A 19,726-nucleotide genomic window follows, 5' to 3' on the forward strand; every position below is an offset into this window, starting at 1 on the left:
AAATAAATGTAAACATAATAAATTCCTTCATTTTTTTTTAATGCTTTGAGGAATCATAGTGATTTGGATCACAAGGTGCACTTGCTCTCAGACACACGAAGGAAATTGTGCATTGGTGATTTAAGAAGAATTAACCCTGAGGTAGATGTATCTGAATAAGGAGTGGTTTTTGGATCTTTTTCCGTATTGGCTTTCTTGTTAATGCTTCGATAAAACCACGTCAGTTCTGATAATTATTGTGATATACCATGTCTATCAGTTAAACCGTTCCTGAGAATGAAGCCTAGAATATAACAATCCAAATGAATGGTGATTCCAAAAATGTTAAGCTTTAGTCTGTATGTATAATTTGCTGTATTTGTAGATACCTTAAAACTGTTGTGTTGTTTGTATCTATATGCATCTCTCTCCCTCTCTCTCCCTTTCTCTCGCTCTCTCTCTATCTCTCTCCACCCCCCCTTCCTCCCTCTTTCAACCCCTTTCTCTCTCTCTCTCTCTCTCTCTCTCTCTCTCTCTTTTTAGGCATCTGAGCTAGGTATGACATCAGCCTTCTACAAGTACATCCTGACCACAATGGTAAGACACCACGCCTACATTCCCCTTCAACCAGTGACACTCTTCCTCTCTACTCGTAATCCTCCAGCAGGGAGCCAAAGCAGGGCTGGCTGTTGTCCAATCAGATCATCAGAAATGCATGATAGGTCTGTGCAGTTTATCATAATCATGACCATAGCAGGATATGCCCTTGTTTGAGGCGACTTCCTATTGCTAAATTCATAGCTCGTATTTTTAGGTCATGTGTTCTTCAATGAGCAGCTGAGTGGTTTTGTACAGCCACTACTAGCTGAATTGTATAATGATGGCGTGGCTGTTAGCAGCAACACTTGGCCCTTGGACGATTTCTGTCAGTGGCTTAAGTTGCCCTTTGCTGATTTGTGACCAGATTTTTGTTATTTCTTATATAATGGATGACATTTAAGTCCAGACCTTGGAAGCTGGTCCAAGTTCAGTGCTAAGGGGTAACTTCAGCCAAGCTGTGAAGGTCCTAAATGTGAGTATATGAGTATGAGCCGTGGCAAGGGCTGGGTGTAGGGACAAAGCTAAAGAAATTGTGTGCATCCTCCTCATTCCCTGTAAGTCTTATTATTGCTTCATGCATATACATACATAAAAAAGGATGTGTTTAAAATGCACCTAAACTTGTCATTGAAAAATTTTAAATTTATCTATGTGGAATAATAAATTGTTGAATATTTTTATTAATTTTCGTTATGTCTTAGAAACTAACTAAACATCACTAAACCTTGAATGAATGAATGAAGAATGTGCAGATAATTATGCAAATCAGTAATGCCGGCTTCCCTTGTACAAACCTCTCTTCTCCACTCTATCCTGCATTTTTTCCTTTTATCTTTGGCAAACTTTACTACAACAAAATGCCAAGGAGCAACGTTGGTGAATAAAGCACAATGACAGCTGCATGTCAACTGCATGTCCAGCCTGCTCCAGAGCATGTCATAAACAGCTCTTGGACCAATCAGGCACTCACGGAGGTTGAACCTTTTTTTTTCTTTGTGACATTTGTAGTCAGACACATAAAGAATGTCACTTTTAAGCAGAGGAAACAAACCAAACTACATAGATATTGTGAATATAAAGCAGTCAAACAAAGCTTTTTACTGTTATGAATGCTTCACTTTATATTTACAGAGATTTCTTATTCCTTATTTATTTATTATTTATTATTTTTTTAAAAAAAAGCTGCTGAACTGCTTCTGATGTTTCAAGTAATTGGCTGTTCATCGTACAAAAAATCTGATATGTTGCCTGATATCTTTTTTTTTTCATTTATGCAGAATGAGTTGAATGCTATAGTTTTAACTGCTCATTAACATTAGCTGTTTTCCACTGATGAACATAACATTAGCTAGTTTTGTAACTGCAGCACCATTAAACGTGAAATGGGAAAATTCGAACAAGAAGCTGGAGAATAAGAAGCTGACTTCGCTTTGTAGATTTATCGCTGGAAGGATTTTTTTGATAAGGTGATTTAAGCTTACAGAGCTACCTATAAATATGTGCTACAGTGGGATGTTTCGACAAGATAGCACAATTTGGCATGTTACTGTAGCAAAAGCAGGCATAGCTGACGTGAATGTTGCCAGGCTTACTTAGAAGAAGTGATGGGAATATTTTTATTTTACATGACAATTATCAATTTACCATGAACGCAGATTATCTCCACCTGCTCCACTCAGCTTGGGTTAGCTGATTGTTGTGTTGCCAACAGAGAAGTTGCATAGTGCCCTCTGATGAACAAACCACACAGTGGCAACACTCACAACATGGTTTAAGGATCTGTCTTCCGTTTATCCCTTTTGTTTTTAAATTGTCATCTATCGGCCGTTATAAATGCCAGTACCGATTTATCTGCATTTAGCTCATATCGACCGGTAATATTGGAATGCTGATTCATCAGTTGGGAAATAGCTGTAGCATTAACTTTACCCTTTACTGGAACTAAGAGACTGAGCCCAAAATTGGAAAAAAAAAAGCCCCAGACCATTATCCCTCCTCCACCAAATTTACTATTGGCACTGTGCATTCCAGTGGGCATCCACCAAACCCAGTGAAGTGTGATTTATCACTCTACAGAACACTTTTCCACTGCTCCAGCCTAAGGCATTGGCATTGTGCATAGTGATCTTGGGCTTTTGTGCAGCTGCTCGACCGTGGACACCCATTTCATGAAGTGCCCAGTTCTTGTGCTGATGTTGCTTCTGGAGGCAGTTTTGAACTTTGTAGTGAGTGATGCAACAGAAAATTTTATGCGCTACAGACTTCATAACATGGCAGTCCTGCTCTGTGTTTGCATTGTCCGCTGCTTCGTGGTTGAGCTGTGGTTGAAATTTACGGGGCAGATTTCAGACTGACTTATGGCAGAGGTGTCATATGACAGTGGCACATTTAAGTGACTTAGCTCTTTAGCACAACCAATTCTGCTGCCAGTGTTTGTCTATGGAGATTACATGGCTATATGCTTAAATTTTATACGCTTGGGTGTGGCTAAAACACCTGAACTCAGTAGTTAGGAGGAATATCTGCATACTTTTGGCTATAAAGTGTATTTCTTAAGGTTGTCTCAGGAGAGATGGAGCAGATCTCAATATTGCATTAAGGAAGGTTCACTGATTCTGGTATTCTTTCTCCTAAACCCCACTTAGGAGAAAAGAGATTAACATGTGAGATGTAGAATAGACCTATGAGAAACTAATTAAATTATGAGGATATTTTAATCTCAGGGTTTGAACATCAGAAATAGGAGTAAATTGAGGAGTTTTTGGCACATTTAAAATGTTCTAGAATATTTAGATTTTTTTCCTCTGGGCATTGTTGGTAAATATATATTTTAGCTAACTCCACTGGCCAGATGTTAAGTAAAATATGTTAGCGCAGGCATGTTCTGTAGCTGTATGTTTGCTGTTGCCACATTTGTAGAGCTCATTAGCATATTTTGGTCTAGTGGAATGTGAAAGGTTTGAGCTTATTTGTGAAATACCGACATAGTGCCCCATTAATCATTTTTATGGAAGTGCTGAGAAAGCCTGTGTTTTCAATGGAAAAATGTGTGCAGTATAATGCAATCAAAACAAGCACAAATACCAATCTATACAAACATAATAAGCCACCAAAAAGGGTTTAATCCTTTAAAAAACATTTTTAGTATGGGGGTAACAATGCTGGGACATTGGTTAGTGCATGATTTTAGATGTTAATAAAACTGGATATGGAAAAGGCTTCCCAAACTCAAAGAATCTGCTAGGAGTAGCATTACATAAAATGTAAAACTCTGACTGAGGTTGTTACTTGGAAAAAAAACACTGTTTCAAAAATAACCAAATAGTTAATTTCTGATCAGATTGTGCTTATTCAGGCCTCATTTGTACTTGAAATATTGTCATAACCTGGCTACTAATGAAATCCTAATATGTGTGAAATGTAGTCCTTGCATTTAATGAAATGTAGTAAATAAATGTCTCTTTTTCTCTCTCTGTCCACCTCTGATCCTCTCTGCTTATGTAAGGATTTCCCACTGTTGAGGCTGGATGATGTTGTAGATGAACAGTCCAACATTGTAGGATTCTCCATGTTGAACAGCAGTCATCCCTTCTATCTGGAGTTCATCAGGAGCCTCAATCTGTCTTGGAGAGAAGGATGTGACCTCAGCCCATACCCTGGTCCAGCTGTGAGCCTCATGCATGCGTGCACGCGCACAAACAAGCACAGACACTGCAATACACGAGGGACATGCGATGAGCATAAGCTCCCTGTTTTGTGGCGGCACACACCTTCATGAAATTTAGACAGGATTGTGTTCTGCTTGCATGTTAAGTAAGGTAACACACTTTGGTCCCAAATATATTATCATAGGCGCCAAAAAGAGTTCATTGGAGTGATGCCATGGAAAAACACTTTTTTTTACACCAAAGAACCTTTTAGTCAGCGTTGCGTGTTACAGTAATGTGCTTAGACAAAGCAGTATAACACATCATAGGTTAAATGCTTTTCAAATCAAAATATTAACATCTACTTGGGAATTCCGACGATTATTCAAATTTGCTGAAACATTTAGTTGTTGAGATGTAATTCAGAGTGGTTTGATTTGAAATGATGCATTGTGGGAAAACATTTGACAGTGGTGGTGATAGGAACCAGGGGTTGCAATGTCTATCATGTAAAAATAGCCATTTTATTTAATGTTAATAATGTCCGGTGAACCTACATGTGTCTTCTGACACTCAGTTTTTATATGTAACGTTAAAATTAATTAAAAATAGTAAAATAGTTAAAAATCTGGAAAAAAACTTTACCCTTTACTGGAACTATGAGACTGAGCCCAAAATTGGAAAAATAAATTACAATAAGTAGACTAGATATCCAAACGAATGCCAAGAAAATTACAAAGCAGACCACAACTTTTCTTGCTGATTGTGGAGTTTCTTGGCTATTTTTTACCTTCCCAGCACACTGTGTTTTAGCATGTATTAACATAGAGACTGGGTGGGTGGACCCTACTGCAGAGTAACTTTATTGGATAAATTGAACTTGAGGCGCATTCAGCAGACTTAGTTTCATGCACAGGGAAAAAGAACTATAAAAGTAGTTACAGAGATTTTCAAAATTGACTCTAGTCTGATTTGTAATGGGTTAATTTTAGTAACTACCTCAACACTGCTTTCATTTAATGCTTCCTAAAAAAAGTTGTAGCCAGTCAATTCGGTTGTTTCTGCAAACAAACTTTTTTGATACATTTATCATTAAATATATGTAAAACTGTATTTCAGTTGAACAGAAACAAACTGATCTTTGGAATTAATATTATGCATGATTTTAACTATTTTCGTATAGTCATGCATGGTTCATACTGTGCATCTACAGGAATCTCTTAATGCTTAAAAAAAAACACACGTGGTTTTGATATGTCAGATAAATTGAGAAATTTGAGTTGTTCTATAAGACAGTCTGGAAGAGAGTGACTGCTGCAGGCCTTTACAGGCGTGAAGAGTTATTTTCAGTTATTCACTAATGCCTTTTCTCTCACCCTCTCTGTCTTTCTCTCCCCCTCTCTTGCTCTCTCTCTTTGCTTCTCCACTCCAGCTAATGTCTTCTCCTCTCAATCAATCCTCCTTTCTGTCTGTGCCTCTGTCTACTCTTCTCTATAGAATTAGAATGAACAGGACATTTTTAGCTCTTTGTTTGGAGCCATTTACAAAATAGGCATACATGAAATACCTGGATTAAAGAGATGTAAAGGGTTAATTGATGTTACCAGGAATATTTATTTATAGACCTGCATTTGGAATATTTCCATGGTGACAGAGCTGCTATAGCATCTTCTATGCAAATGTAAACTTGTACAGTCATCTCCTTGTGAGAATAATCTGGGTGCTTTTAGGAAGAATCCACTCTCATTTGTTCCTACTCAAGAAATTGTTTCATGTCAACACCACTGGGGTCAAACATGAGATGTGGTCTGGCAGCCGCATCTCTAGATGTGGCTTCCTAGTGGCAGGAAGTCAATTATGGTATTGATGCCACTTCCCGCAGCTCTTGTTGGTCCTTGGGGCTTGGGCACTAGCCTCATGCCGCCTCTCACCAGGGCCTGGCACTATTCTAGTACCAGGTAGCATGCTACTGCAGTAGCTTAACATGCAACCATTTCTCCACAGCAAAGATTCAGTCCTGCTCACTGAAGCCTTGCTGATGTGTACTTTGAGAATAATGATTTAAATCTGAGTAAACCAGTGTATTTGTGTGTGTAGCTGTTGGCCTGAGCTACTTTTGCTCCATGTTTGCTAGAAGCTGGCGTTAGCAAGAAGGCATAAGCTTTACAAATAACCATGCAGGTTAATTCTGGCTCAATTGAAGTTTCACTGGCACAAGTGTAGAGAATAAAGACTCAAATCTGAGTGGATAAGTCTGCTTTTGTGTGTGAACTTTTCATTTATATGCTTGTAGCACTGAAGGCTCACGATAGCTTAGTGAAAAGACTAAACCTCCAGCAATTTGGGCTCTGCACTGAGGCAAGTTTAGAGGATAAACTTGCAGAATCTGAGCAGGAGAAATGGAGTGACTGCTGCTGGAGTGACAAAAAGATAGAATTTCTAATTTTTCATGTTACAGTAGTAGCTTATTTTTGTTTCTGCTTTGACTCATCTCAGCCTGTTCAGTTTGTAACATAGATAGAGAAAGCATGCAGGGGAGTGGGTGAAGAAGCAGGGTTTAGAAACAGGGCAGCAAGCTTTACAATTTGCAAAATTGTGCATATTCATAGATCTTCACATTCTTAATGTGTGTTGAGTTTCAGGAAACTTCCTGTGTCATTTTTAGTAGTTTCTTGCGTTTTAAAAATGAACTTAACTTCACATGCAAACTTAACATCATGTAGTGATTCTAAATACAGATCATTACTATCAGCTGTCACAGGAAGGACATCCTCACTTTCCTTCTGCCTTTCTACCCTTACTTTTTGTATCTCTCCCTTTGCACAGCTGTCGTCGGCCCTGATGTTTGACGCGGTGCACGTGGTGGTTGGGGCGGTGCAGGAGCTGAATCGGAGTCAGGAGATTGGAGTGAAGCCTCTCAGCTGCACCTCCTCACTCATCTGGCAACATGGCACCAGCCTCATGAACTACCTGCGCATGGTGTGTGTCACCATGGCTACCCCAGCAGCGGCCATTTTGTGGCTGCTGAGTTATGGGTGCTGGCTGTTTACTTTCCCTGACAATGACTGTGGTGGCTGTTATTATCTTGGCTGCTGCTGTTGTTTATATCTGTTTATATCTTTCTGCCCAGCTGGGTTGGCTAAAGATGGGAAATCTAGCTCTGTGTTGTCTGTATTGAAAGTTTTGTCCTGCTGGGATTTTGATGGGTATGTTCTTTACAGTGTTGTTTGCAGACAGTGGTTTAGCTATATGCAAAAAAAAGAGATAATGGGCCCCCATACAAAAATTTTTGACCGAACAATGCAGCGGTTATCCCTATGTTTGCAGGGTTCTGTGTTCTCTGGCTTTTATTTTATCTTGGAAATATCTAGGAAATAGCCCTATGTTTGCCAGCCCTTAGTAAGGAGTTGGACAGGTACTCAAGCGCTCAGTTAACCGTTTGAGGTGCCAGTTTTTGAATAATATTGTTATTCGGGTCTTAAAGCTAATCTATGTAAGTGTTTTGTTTAAACTGTAATAGATAGTATTACTGAGACAGAACAAAATTAAGCCAACGTATGGTGTGTGTGTGCTGCTGCAAGTCACCCTGTGAAACTTAAATAGCATTACTGAAATAGAAATTTAAAAGTCATAGTCATTGGGTTGGATTTCGCAGGAGATTTTGGACCAGACCGTATGTCTTTGGGTATTAACATTACACACACAGGCTCAAAAAGAAGGTCCGGCTGGGTGTTTGGGTCTCAAATGCAAAATCAACATTGTGCTGATGAAGATATGATAAGGTAGTAGATAATCCACTTACATCCTCGGAAGTCATCGTTTGCCAAGTTTTGACTGTCTTTGACTGTATTTGAATATTCTTTTATCGTGCTCGCTCTCAACCAGTGTTACAGAATGTTCTTCCGCATGTTGCGTGCAATTAGTCATTTGTACCAAATCCCCAGAACTTGTATAGTGTAGAATTTTACACATTCTACACTCTTACTTCTCAAACAATGGTTTGAATTACAGTTTGCTTAGCTAGCTAATTAGCTCACTGGTGCTTGCCAGCTAAGGCAAAGTACCGTCCAATTGAAAATATAAAATTTGTTCCTCGTGTTTTCCAGTGTGACCATGACATTTGTTGACTCCATGACGTGAACCATCTTAGAAACACTTAGGTTCTTTCAATCATTTTTAGGTATGATTTATTAAAAAAGAGCTGCACATAGAGCCCTGGGAGCATAAAGCCCAGGGAACGTAGAACCCTGGGAACATAGGTACGCTCCCGTTATCCAACTGTGTTTGTGTTCTGTGTAATGTTTTTTTTCCAGGGGTAATATTGCTATTTATCATCTTCAGAATTATTTAAAATATTGGTGTATTGGTTAATATTGTTGTTACATTCTGAACATGTCTTCTGAACATGTTACATGAACGTGTCTTCATTTACACCTGTTTCTCCTAGCTGTACAGTTCTAGAGTTTGTGTTACAGTCACCCTTTTTTTCTCTGGGTGCCAGACAGTGCTAGACTTGTTTAGTCTAGTCCTTCTACCAGTCATTTCTGCTTGTTTATCGGAGTCTGCCACTCTCTGTCTCTTCCCATCTGTTTTTGCAGTTTGTTCCTTTCTGTCTTTGCACATCACTCCATCACTCCAGCACCCCTTTTGGCAGCATCTCCACACCTCCTCTCCTCCGTCATTCTCGGTTTGTCACTGTCGCTCGGCCTGGGCGTCTCGCCTCCATTCGTTTATGTGCGTAACTCCTCCCGAAACACTTTCTCGCCTTTTTTCTCTCTAACTTGGTCCTCTCTCACTCTAATTTTGTTTCAGCCTCACATCTTCACTTTCTCACCCATTTAACATGCTACATTGACCCATCAGAAACAGAGTGTAAGTGGTGACTCCTCTATTTGTTTTAATCTTACTCTCTTCATTTTCTGTGTTTCCAGTCTATCTCTCACTGGTAAATCACAAGTTCAGCATTTTTAGGCAACCCCCTCCATAAAGTTATCACTTAATTATAGAGGCAGGTTCATGAATGAGAAGTACTACTATTGAAGACTTTCAGTATCATTTGCAGTATCAGTAAAAAAATTATGCAGGCTGAAATATTATAAATTGCCTTGAAAAGCTACTTCGTGTTATATTAAATATTCACTGTCATTTCTTGTCAAGTTTTCTGCCAGTGTCAGCTGGTCATCAGATTAAATGGGAGGGCTAAAAAAACACCTATCAATAGCTGTAGCATCACATTTGACTATCTGACTCTCAATGTAAACAATTACAAATTTTATACGCATATGTTGGTATATTGAGCATTTTATAATGGATTTGAGTGTCTCAGACAGTCAAATTTTAGAACTAAGTCTGGCTGCCCTTACTAGCAGTGAATGCCGAGAGGACGAAAGCGGGGCGGGATGTCACAGGTTTAAAAAAATGAAAATAAATTAAAGCGCATTTAACATGAAATCGCAAAATAACTGAGTGAATCTGGCAGGTCCATTTCAGCCAGGTCATATTTTACTTACAACCTACACAATGTTTGAAACCTATGAAATTGTAGTGTACTATCATTTTATAATTTTGCGACAAACAAGTTTTATATCAGAGAAAATATTGATTCTGAAGCTGCCCTTTGTACTGTGTAAACATTTCATGATTTAATTACAGAGATTACAGTGCTATACTAGCGTTCAGAAGTTTGGAAATTAAAAGTTTTTTTCAATAGTAACAATAAAATCTTGCAGACAAATGTATGAAATAATTCTATGATGCTACTCCGATACAGGTTCATAGATTTTAACTAAATGGCAGGACGCTGTAAATAATGAAGAAATGTTAGTTGTGTCCAGAATGAGGATCAGAGCAGTAGGTGATTCTAAAATGATTTACAAATATGTCAAACAGAAGTATGTGGTCCAAAGAACTCACACAAGATCTGACCTGACATTTTTAAATGATTATATGGGGCTTTACAGGGTGACTCGTAGCAGCACATGCACCTGATAATTTAGCGTGTTTTTGTCATCCTGATTCAGTAATGCTACTTCTGTTAATTTAAAACAAGAACAGCAGTTATTAATATAGTGATATTAATGATTCCACACTTTTGAACGCCAGTGTTTATATGAGATTTCATTGCGACAGTGACAAGGACATCTGGATCAGGGATAATTTGGCTATACAACTCAGTGAAGTGAATATGATTTGTTCAGCATGAATGTAGGAAAAGGGCTTGACAGGCAGCAGTAAATCATACCTTGTCTCACTTCTATCCAATTCTCTAGAGGAGAGTGACTGATTTGTAGTTGGGACATGTTCCATCTTTCCTAAATGGAGGAGCTTATTCCAAAACCATAATGAAACAGTTTACTTCTTTTTCATCTTATCCAAAGTAAGTGGATTATTTGTTACTTCACTTCCAGCCTGCTGCAGTGCCCAAACTAAACTCCTAGGAAACTAAACTCTAAGCGTGCCCTTGGGATTCATTGAAAAGCATTTTACAAAGCAAATGTCACTTTTATTGTGATATCTCCTGAACCTGCTGCACTATAATATAACTCCTCCCAAAAGTACTGAGACAGTGCAGTCAAAATAGTTATTTTTATGTGTGTATTCCAGTAAAACTGATTATGAAAATTAAGATGTGCTGGAAATGCTTAGTAAAAATAAAAAATAATCAAAAAGTGTGGCACCAATAGTTACAAACATCTCACTCCATTGAACCTGCAAACCACTGACATCACCACTTTCTTGTAATCTGTCTTGAGATGCTTTGCAGAGCCTTTGCACCATTTCACCATTTTCGGTTCTTGTCCAGACAAAAGCTGTAAATCTGAGCTGAGAACTGAGTAAACCAGCATATTTCTCACAGCTTTGGAGACTTCTTGTCTTCATCCATATTTATTTTCAGTTTGTTTCTGTTTTTTCATCACATTTTAATATCCAAAATCCTCCAGAGTGTTAATTTTTTGATGCATTTTTGTTATTCCCTATCAGCATCGAAGCTGAATGTTCATGGTCCCTATTTATATGATCATCATAAATAGAGGGCCTAAAATTCTGTTGTACCAAAACAATAAAACACATTAAGCCTCAAATACTCAGAAGAAAAAGCTGCCACTTATGTCTTTGATGCATTGAACGTTTCTTGAGTGTACAGTTACTGTTTCATCTTTGTTGTTCCTCCATGTATGGAAGGTGTTGTATTTGTAAGTTCTTTTAAAAGCTGTAAACCTATCATCTTTCTCTCTAATGTGTCTGCTCTCACTCTTTCTTTTTTCAAGGTGGAATATGATGGTTTGACAGGACGAGTAGAGTTTAACAGCAAAGGCCAGCGGACAAACTACACTTTGCGCATTCTGGAGAAATTCAGAGGAGGGCACAAAGAGGTTACACAGACTTCTAAGGCGTTTTCAAACTTCAGCCTTCTTTAAGTAGTCTCAAACCACTGAGTCATGATTTCTCTTGCATATGTGAACACGTCAGACAAACTCAGACAACTCTAAACTGAGACTTGGGGTGTTTTCACACTTGGACTGTTTCAGCGTTTCAACAGACTGCTGAATCATGATTTTCTATGCATATGTGAACACGGCAAACAGACTCAGACCACTCCTAAACGCTCCCACAAACAAATCAAATTGTGACCACCTCCCAAGAGGGTCTCAGTGCAGTCTGGTTTGTTTGTTGTGGTCTGATTGATGTGTGCAATGTAAAAGCAAACCAGTCCCAGTCCTGTCTCATTTTGCTTTGTGGTTAAAGAGGGCTCAAGACTGGGGGCTCCTGAGTGGCAGAACCCTTTACGTGTTGGCCCTATCATTGGGACAACTCGAGTTCAATCCCTGAGGTCCTTTAAAGTTTGCTTACATTGTGAACACAAAAAACACTGTAACTGATCCCCTTTCATATTCACTTTAACAGAACTAAGTTTGGTTCATTTGAAAAGATCTGTGTGTGAACACCATCAGTTGAGGTTGTCTTGGTATACTTTGGCTGTGGTTTGTTTTGTGTTTCGATTGCTTTATGTATTTTGAAAACAAAATAGCTGCAGTCCACTTTAAGTTTTGCTTTATGGTTAAAGACCCTCTAGTGCTTTAACCATGCTTGCACAGCCACAGCCTACCAGTACTTAGCAAGTGAAAACAAGCTACTCAGAAGGAAGGCTGGTTGCAAGCTTGTACGATCTTGTGGAGAGACAGCAATAAGCCACCAGAGGCTGCATAGTACAGTGGTTTTACCTCAGTTAAATGGTGATGTTTAGGCACCCACACAACACAGAATTTAACCCCTACCTGTGGTGAAATCACTGTATTGCATTGCTCTTCTTGGATTATTGCTTTGATAAATCAGAGACAAACGAATGCAAACAAATGAATGTATAGTATAATAAAATACAACATTGTGAAATACAGTGTTTAATAAAACATCATCTTGATCAAAGATGATTTTATGAACAGCAGTAACTGTTTAATGGTTATAATAGCTTTGTGCTATTGTAGTATTTTTTTATAGGGCTTTGAACACAGCTTAGCCTTCTAGATCTGTTATGTGATGAACTTGAGCCAAGAAGTTATGGAGAGACATACTAAATATGCAGCAACTAGAATAATAATTAGAGCTTTGTGCCCTCCAAATATTTCTTTGTAGATTGGCATCTGGTACTCCAACAACACACTGGCAATGAACTCCACCTCCTTAGACATCAACACGTCACATACCTTGGCCAACAAGACGCTTATCGTGACTACCATATTGGTAAGGGACTTTCAAATTTATCATCACATTGACACCTTTGCTGTTCTGAATCTGTAATGTCCATGCAGGTGTAATGTTTTGAGTTTCGATTCACCAGTGAAATGCTTTATTTCTTACTGTATAGCAAATTTAAATTGCCAGTTTATTAAGTAAACGTACCTTGTAGCTACATTTATTCGTAATTCTATCAGGTACACCTATCATACAGGTGTCTTTTGTAGGTAAATAGGCTAGACTTGAATACTACTTCTCAGCCTCTATCTCATCCTTCACTGGAAAGAAATCATCATAGGACCACCACTGCCCAGATTCTATTTGGATGGGCACCAGTCTCATCACAACAGTGGCATGGTAGTGAGGGTTACACCAGTACAAATGTATCAGTAAGTACCAGTTAAATGTATTCAATAACTGGCAACTCAGTGTATATTGACCATGGATCAAGATTAAGACATGCATTATTAAGTAAGCCATCGAAGTTTCAGGACTTCATGTGCTCAAAAGACTTATTATCTTCTAATCTTTTGTAATGCCTAAGTCTAATTGAGAAGAAGAATTCCCTGCTGAAGTTGAATAGTTTTAATGGATTTGCATAAGATCTTTCTGCCACCAAACCTACAGAGAAGCCATAAAAAGTAACAATTAGGCTATTCTCCAAATGCCCCTCATTACCCTCTAAGTCCATCCAGACATTGTATGCAGTGAAATTTCAGCTTTCTTTCAGTTATGATAAAGCAATCGCTGTTCTATGGCAACTTCACTGTCATTTTATTGCCTACTGATGACCCAAATGGCTGTCTGATTTAAGTTTATGGTACATAAGACAAATGGACACTTATGGATTATTTTACTAACATGGCTGTAATGCTGCTTAATAGGAGGACCCATATGTGATGCGAAAAGAAAACTACCAGGACTTTGTGGGAAACGACCAGTATGAAGGATTCTGTGTGGACATGTTGCGGGAACTGTCCGATATTTTGAAGTTCTCCTTCAAGATTAAGCTGGTGGATGATGGGCTATATGGAGCGCCAGAGCCAAATGGGTCCTGGACAGGAATGGTGGGGGAGCTCATCAATAGGGTAAGAGCTTTATAGCCTAGTGAATTAAAACATACACACAGCTACACAGCCATATGCAAAAGATTGCATGCCTATGGTCAAATGACATGTAAGGAGTAGACACGCTACATATTAAATTGTATTGTTGTCAAGGCTTCTCTGTGACTTTTGCTTCTTTGTATTTTTCCTGATGCTGAAAAATAAATAACTTTTATAACCTATTTTATGGGCATTTTGCTAGGAAATGAAATAAGTTAGCAGGTGGTGTTTGACCTTGGTGCAGTACCGTACATGATATACACTCACTGAGCATTTTAGTAGGGAAACCTCCTTGATTCTACACTCATTGTCTATTTTATCAGCTCCACTTACCATATGGGACTTTGTAGTTCTACAATTACAGACCGCAGTCCGTCTGTTTCTCTGCATGTTTTTTTAGCCAGGACCCCCACAGGACCACCACAGAGCAAGAATTATTTGGGTGGTTGATCATTCTCGGCACTGCAGTGACGCTGACATGGTTCTGGTGTGTTATAGTAGTGCTGCTGGAGTTTTTAAACACTGTGTCCACTCACTGTCCACTCTATTAGACTTCCCTACATTGTTGGTCCAGCTCGTCTGCTGTGTTGGTCATCCTCTAGTCCTTCATCAGTGATCACAGGACGCTGTTGGCTGGATGTTTTTGGTGTGTGACAATGAGGTGTTTAAAAACTCCAGCAGCACTGCTGTGTCTGATCCACTCATACCAGCTGTCCACTGTCGATGATAAAAAAAATTAAAAATTGGGAACTGCGTTACACAGTTTATGCAGCTGTGTCTATGGAAATCGCATGATTTCTATGTTCATAACCCTACGTTCACATGATGAAAGTAATGTTATTGAATTATTCAGTAACAAATTTCCAAGAAGTTGAGACGCTTTGCAAAATGTGAATAAAACAGAATGCAATGATGTGCAAATCATTTAAACCAATATTTAATTAAAAATAGTACAAAGAAAACAAATCAAATGTTGAAACTGAGAAATGTTATTGGTTTTTTGTAAAAATACATGCCCATTTTGAATTTGGCAACAGATCAGTAACAGGCAAATAGTGCAGGGGTTTGTGAGAACACAAATACAAAAGACAGAACACAAACACAAATAACAGAACGCACACACATTACCAGAAATTAAGCATTTCTAAAACACTGCATTTGTAGAAAAGATAAATAAATCACAGCACTGAAACATTAATCCAGGATACAACAGCATTAACTCAAATAAAAAACATTTTTAAAAAGTTGCATTCGAGGGTCGCTCACACCGGAACTGCGACAGCAGCAATATGCTGCCATTCAAGGAAAGCCTTGCTTAGACAATGCCAAACCACATTCTACATGTATTACAACAGCATGACTCTGTAGTAAAAGAGTCTAGGTGTTAAACTGGCCTGCATGCAGTCCAGACCTGTCACCACTGATAACATTTGGCGCATTATGAAACTAAAAATACAACAAAGGAGAGCCTAAATGTTGAGCAGCATAAGTCCTGTATCAAGCAAGAATGGAAAACCATTCATTCATTTTCAAAACTACAACAGTCGGTCTCCTCAGTTACCAAATGCTTACAGAGTGTTGTTAAAAGAAGCACAGCACGTTCCCCTGTCCTCACTTTTGCGTAATGTGTTGCTGGCATCAAATTCAAAATGGATTCAAATGGATCAAAATTTGATATGTTGTTTATATACTATTTTAAATTAAATTTAGGGTTTAAATGATTTGCACATCATTGCATTCTCTTTTTGTTTACATTTTGCACAGCATCCCAACCTTTTGGAAACAGGGCTGTAAATTCAGATAAAGCTTATTTTTTAAATTGAAAAAATCTTTCTTCAGGGTCAAATTTGTGCTGGTTTGACCACAGCGAAAAAAAAGGGCTCAGCCTTGGATGCCCCCTCATATATTGCATAGTAGGACATGGTTATTTTATTTTCATCATATAGTTATGATGGAGCTCTTTACTGCTAGAATTCACAATGCTAAGGTTTCAACAATCCACATATGGGAATATGTTTGGGAGGGGGTGGGGTTTGGGAGCATTTATGTGTGTCTGTGTTTTCATTGTACATCTTGTTTTCTGTTTAGTCTTAAAAATGATAATTGATGATTTGTATGATGATTTATAACTTTATAAATATGTTCCTTAGAACTGAAATGAATATTTTCTTTATGTTGATGTTTTATTTACATGCTTCTGGCTCCTAATTCACAACTGCATTAGCTCTCTCTCTCTCTGGCAATTGCACAGTTTGCAGAAAGGCTACAACTACAACTGATGCTTCCATTAAAGCTGAGATTACAGCTATTGTTTCAGCACCTCCACTATTACTGCTAATGCTAAACATAATGATATTGGTAATGATGATGATAATGACCTTATATTACCCACGGTGTGAGTAGGTCGCGCTTGGGCCGTGTTGGCATAGAAATGCGCGTACACACATGCGTGCACATGCTAATCATGTGTCTCCGTTGGTAATTATACTGTAGTGTGTTTCAATTACAGCTGCTAGAGCCTGTGTGAGGTTGGCACACATTAATGTGCTGTGTGAGTAAACTACACACGCATTTCCTCCTAGAAACACACTCCATCCCTTCTCTCTAGACAGTAGGGCTTGATGAAACTGTGAAAGTGTTTAATGAGGCTATCCTCGTTAATCAATTAAGCAGTAATTACGCAGCTTGAACGGTGTCTGGGGTGCACTCCTTTTAGGATGAACCTCAGCTGATCTCTTTGTCCTCCCTCTCCTCCATCATTCCATCGACCCACATCCCTCGCTCTCCTTCCTCAAGAACCTTCCCTCTCCCTATCCCTCTACTCATCCCTCTACTCCTCCCTTCTAAGAAGTATCACTCTTGTCTTGCTTTCCTCGTGAGCCCTCCAACCACATCCCTCTTTCCCTCCCTCTGCTTTTGTCTTAGAAGCACATCTTCTCCGTCCGTGTTTTAGCACTCTCCCTCCATCTCCTTCACTTCAGCAATCCTTCCCGCCCTTTTTTCATTTCCCATAACAGCTTTCATCTGCGCCTATCTGTCTGAAGGATTACATAGCTCTCTTATGCTCTCTTCATCCTCTTAAAATGGCATGTCTCCCTCCATTTCTTTTCCCAGCTTCTTCTGTTTATGAGGTCCACAATTCGGAAAACTGTTTTTTGTTTTTTTTTCTGGAGTTTGATGTAGTTTAGAAACATGTTTTAAAAAGTGCTGTTTGATTTCCAGACCATGTATTCTATAGAAAATATGCTGCAAAAACAGCCCTTGAATTATGTGTTTTTGTGATATGTATTAAGGACAGTCATATGCAAAGGTTTGTGCACCCCTGGTCAAATGACATTTGGTTGATTTTCTAGGTGAAAATAAGTGAACACATCTGCATGTCTGCACATTTTAATGCACAGTTACTGATTATTTGCTGGATTTAACATTTGGGAAAAAATAATACATAAAATTTGGCCCACACAAATGTTATGGTACATTTGATAGTTTTTATTAAAGTTTTATTCCAATTTGTTGAACTTAGTAAATAAATAGAAATCGTGTTCTAAAATTTGCAGAAATTTTAGAACATGATCATTTAGCCGGGGATGTTTAAACTTTTGTATACAACTGTAAGTTGTTTCCAAAGTTTGAGTGTTCCTGATAAAATAACGTTTTGCTGATTTTCTAAGAGAAAATAAGTTAACACATCATCTACAGAGAACAGACTTCTACACATTTTAGCTCATAATTACTATTTATTTGATGACTTTAACATATTGGAAAAAGAAATTAGTTTAAATTAATCAGTGTTTTTAATAATGTTTTTCAAACTACATCTGAAAAGGTTTAAGTCTAGATATACTTTAGCTAATACATGCTATTCTCTTGCTGTGACTCTAGTATGCCAGAGTAAAAAGCGTTTAAGGTCATAAAGGTAGATAAGAAGAATGAAGTAGAGAGAATAACTGAAGCAGGGTTAGATGCTAGTAGTAGATGGTAAGTGTAGATGCTAACTATGCATACCACCATGTCCTAACAGCAAGCGAGGGTCCAAATATATTATCAACTGGCACCGCAAATCGTTCATGAGGCCCATGAACCTATCCCCACATTTAACATCAGTAGTATAATATTATGGTTAAAATAACATTAAGCTGCGGTTATACCAAACACAGAGTAAAATCTGCCTGGCAAAAAAAAAAAAGAAACACTTCAATGGGAAAGGACTAGAGGATGTGAAAAAAGAATTTGCTTCTGGTAGTGTTTAATTTCACACAGCTTTATACCACCCTTAGTTGTATCTGCTAACATGTATCTGCTAAGTCTAGCTAACTACATATCCTTACAAATCCTGACACAAAACAAATTCACATGTAACTTCCAGCACTCTGGCAATTTCACATCTAACCACAGCACTCTGGCAGTTTCTCTCCTAATTTTTTTACTCTTTTACACGTCAGAAAAAAATAGGGCGTCCATCAAAAACTGCACATTAAATCTCTTTGCATCACACTCTACCACTCACAGCTGGTGTAGACTAGTTCACTGATTATAATGGAAATGTTCTGGTTTTGTCATTGTCCCTCACTTGCGTCATTTGCTGTTAGGACAAAGTGTCAGGGTTAATGAACTGATATCCGGTTAATTGTGGAAAGGGAAAAAAGAAATGTCAAAAGAAGTTATGACACACAACAAATATCCAAAATAGTGATTTCAGTTGGTTAAATGAAGATTCAAGTACCCGTGTACATCCCTTGTAAATGCAGGACAGAATCTGATAAAGGTGATAGATGGACTGTGAGAAGCCCAAGTGTGAAGTTTGAGCCTGACTCGAGCCTAACAAATATTTAAGAAGTGATTTCCAAACCTGATGTAAATAGTTGGATCCTGTTGGGCTCAGACAAATATTTCGAGCTCTAAAAACTATCCCTCCCCCACCCCCCATGTATTCCTACTTCAGGAAGTATTCTGACCTTTTCTTCTCATTCATTCCTTTCTCCTAAGGCTGTGTTCCTTCCTCTATTCCTTCGGAGGAGTCCCCCTTCCTCCTCTCTGCAATAAATATCCTCTTTCTCTGCTGCCCTCAAGGACTTTCATATAATATTCCACCTTCACACTTCCCCCATCTCATACCTCTGTCATTCCCTCCACTCTTAGTCATTTTTTTTTTCACTGAGCCATTTCTTTTCCTCAGCCTTAAATCCCAAAAGAATTTCATTCAGCCCTTCTGTAGATCCTTTTGCACATAAATGCAGCCAATTCTATACATTTTTCTTCTCTTCCCTTTCCTCCTCTTGCGTGTCAAAGATAATATGCATGAATACCTAAATGTGTCCTTAAGTGCCTCTTGGAATCAAGGTCAATGGATTGATGCTGATACTGGGGACATAAACAGCACAAAATATACCCATAGGCTGTGTTTCGGTTTAGACAAAGTATGCCCTTACACACCTTCTCTGGACTGTAAGCTAGTGCTGAGTAATAGAGCATCTGTGCCAGTGTTGGTGTTAAGCAGCAATGTTGATTTTTATTTTTACTCCAGTAGGCCTAGAGTGATGGTTTTTCTCACAAAATTGGTCACATCCACTGGAAATCAAAATGTGATTGGTTGATTGCTCTGTCAGTTCCTAATTATGTTAGTGGTTAATCTGACACAATAGACCAGCTCCCGAAGTCCTA

At 38.5% G+C, this 19,726-nt stretch overlaps 1 protein-coding gene across 1 annotated transcript in view; it reads left to right on the forward strand.

Annotated features, from left to right (window-relative positions):
• Positions 1-19,726, forward strand: part of LOC118805936 (glutamate receptor ionotropic, kainate 5) — a 149,244-nt gene that overhangs the window by 84,903 nt on the left and 44,615 nt on the right. The window contains exons 7-12 of the mRNA XM_036567119.1: positions 523-576; positions 4,085-4,246; positions 7,053-7,205; positions 11,495-11,599; positions 12,858-12,965; positions 13,844-14,047. Of these exons, the coding sequence (XP_036423012.1) occupies positions 523-576; positions 4,085-4,246; positions 7,053-7,205; positions 11,495-11,599; positions 12,858-12,965; positions 13,844-14,047 (786 nt within the window). The remainder of the gene's footprint in view (positions 1-522; positions 577-4,084; positions 4,247-7,052; positions 7,206-11,494; positions 11,600-12,857; positions 12,966-13,843; positions 14,048-19,726) is intronic.

This window comes from Colossoma macropomum, unplaced genomic scaffold (genome assembly GCF_904425465.1).
Source record: "Colossoma macropomum unplaced genomic scaffold, Colossoma_macropomum, whole genome shotgun sequence".
Lineage (NCBI taxonomy): Eukaryota > Metazoa > Chordata > Actinopteri > Characiformes > Serrasalmidae > Colossoma > Colossoma macropomum.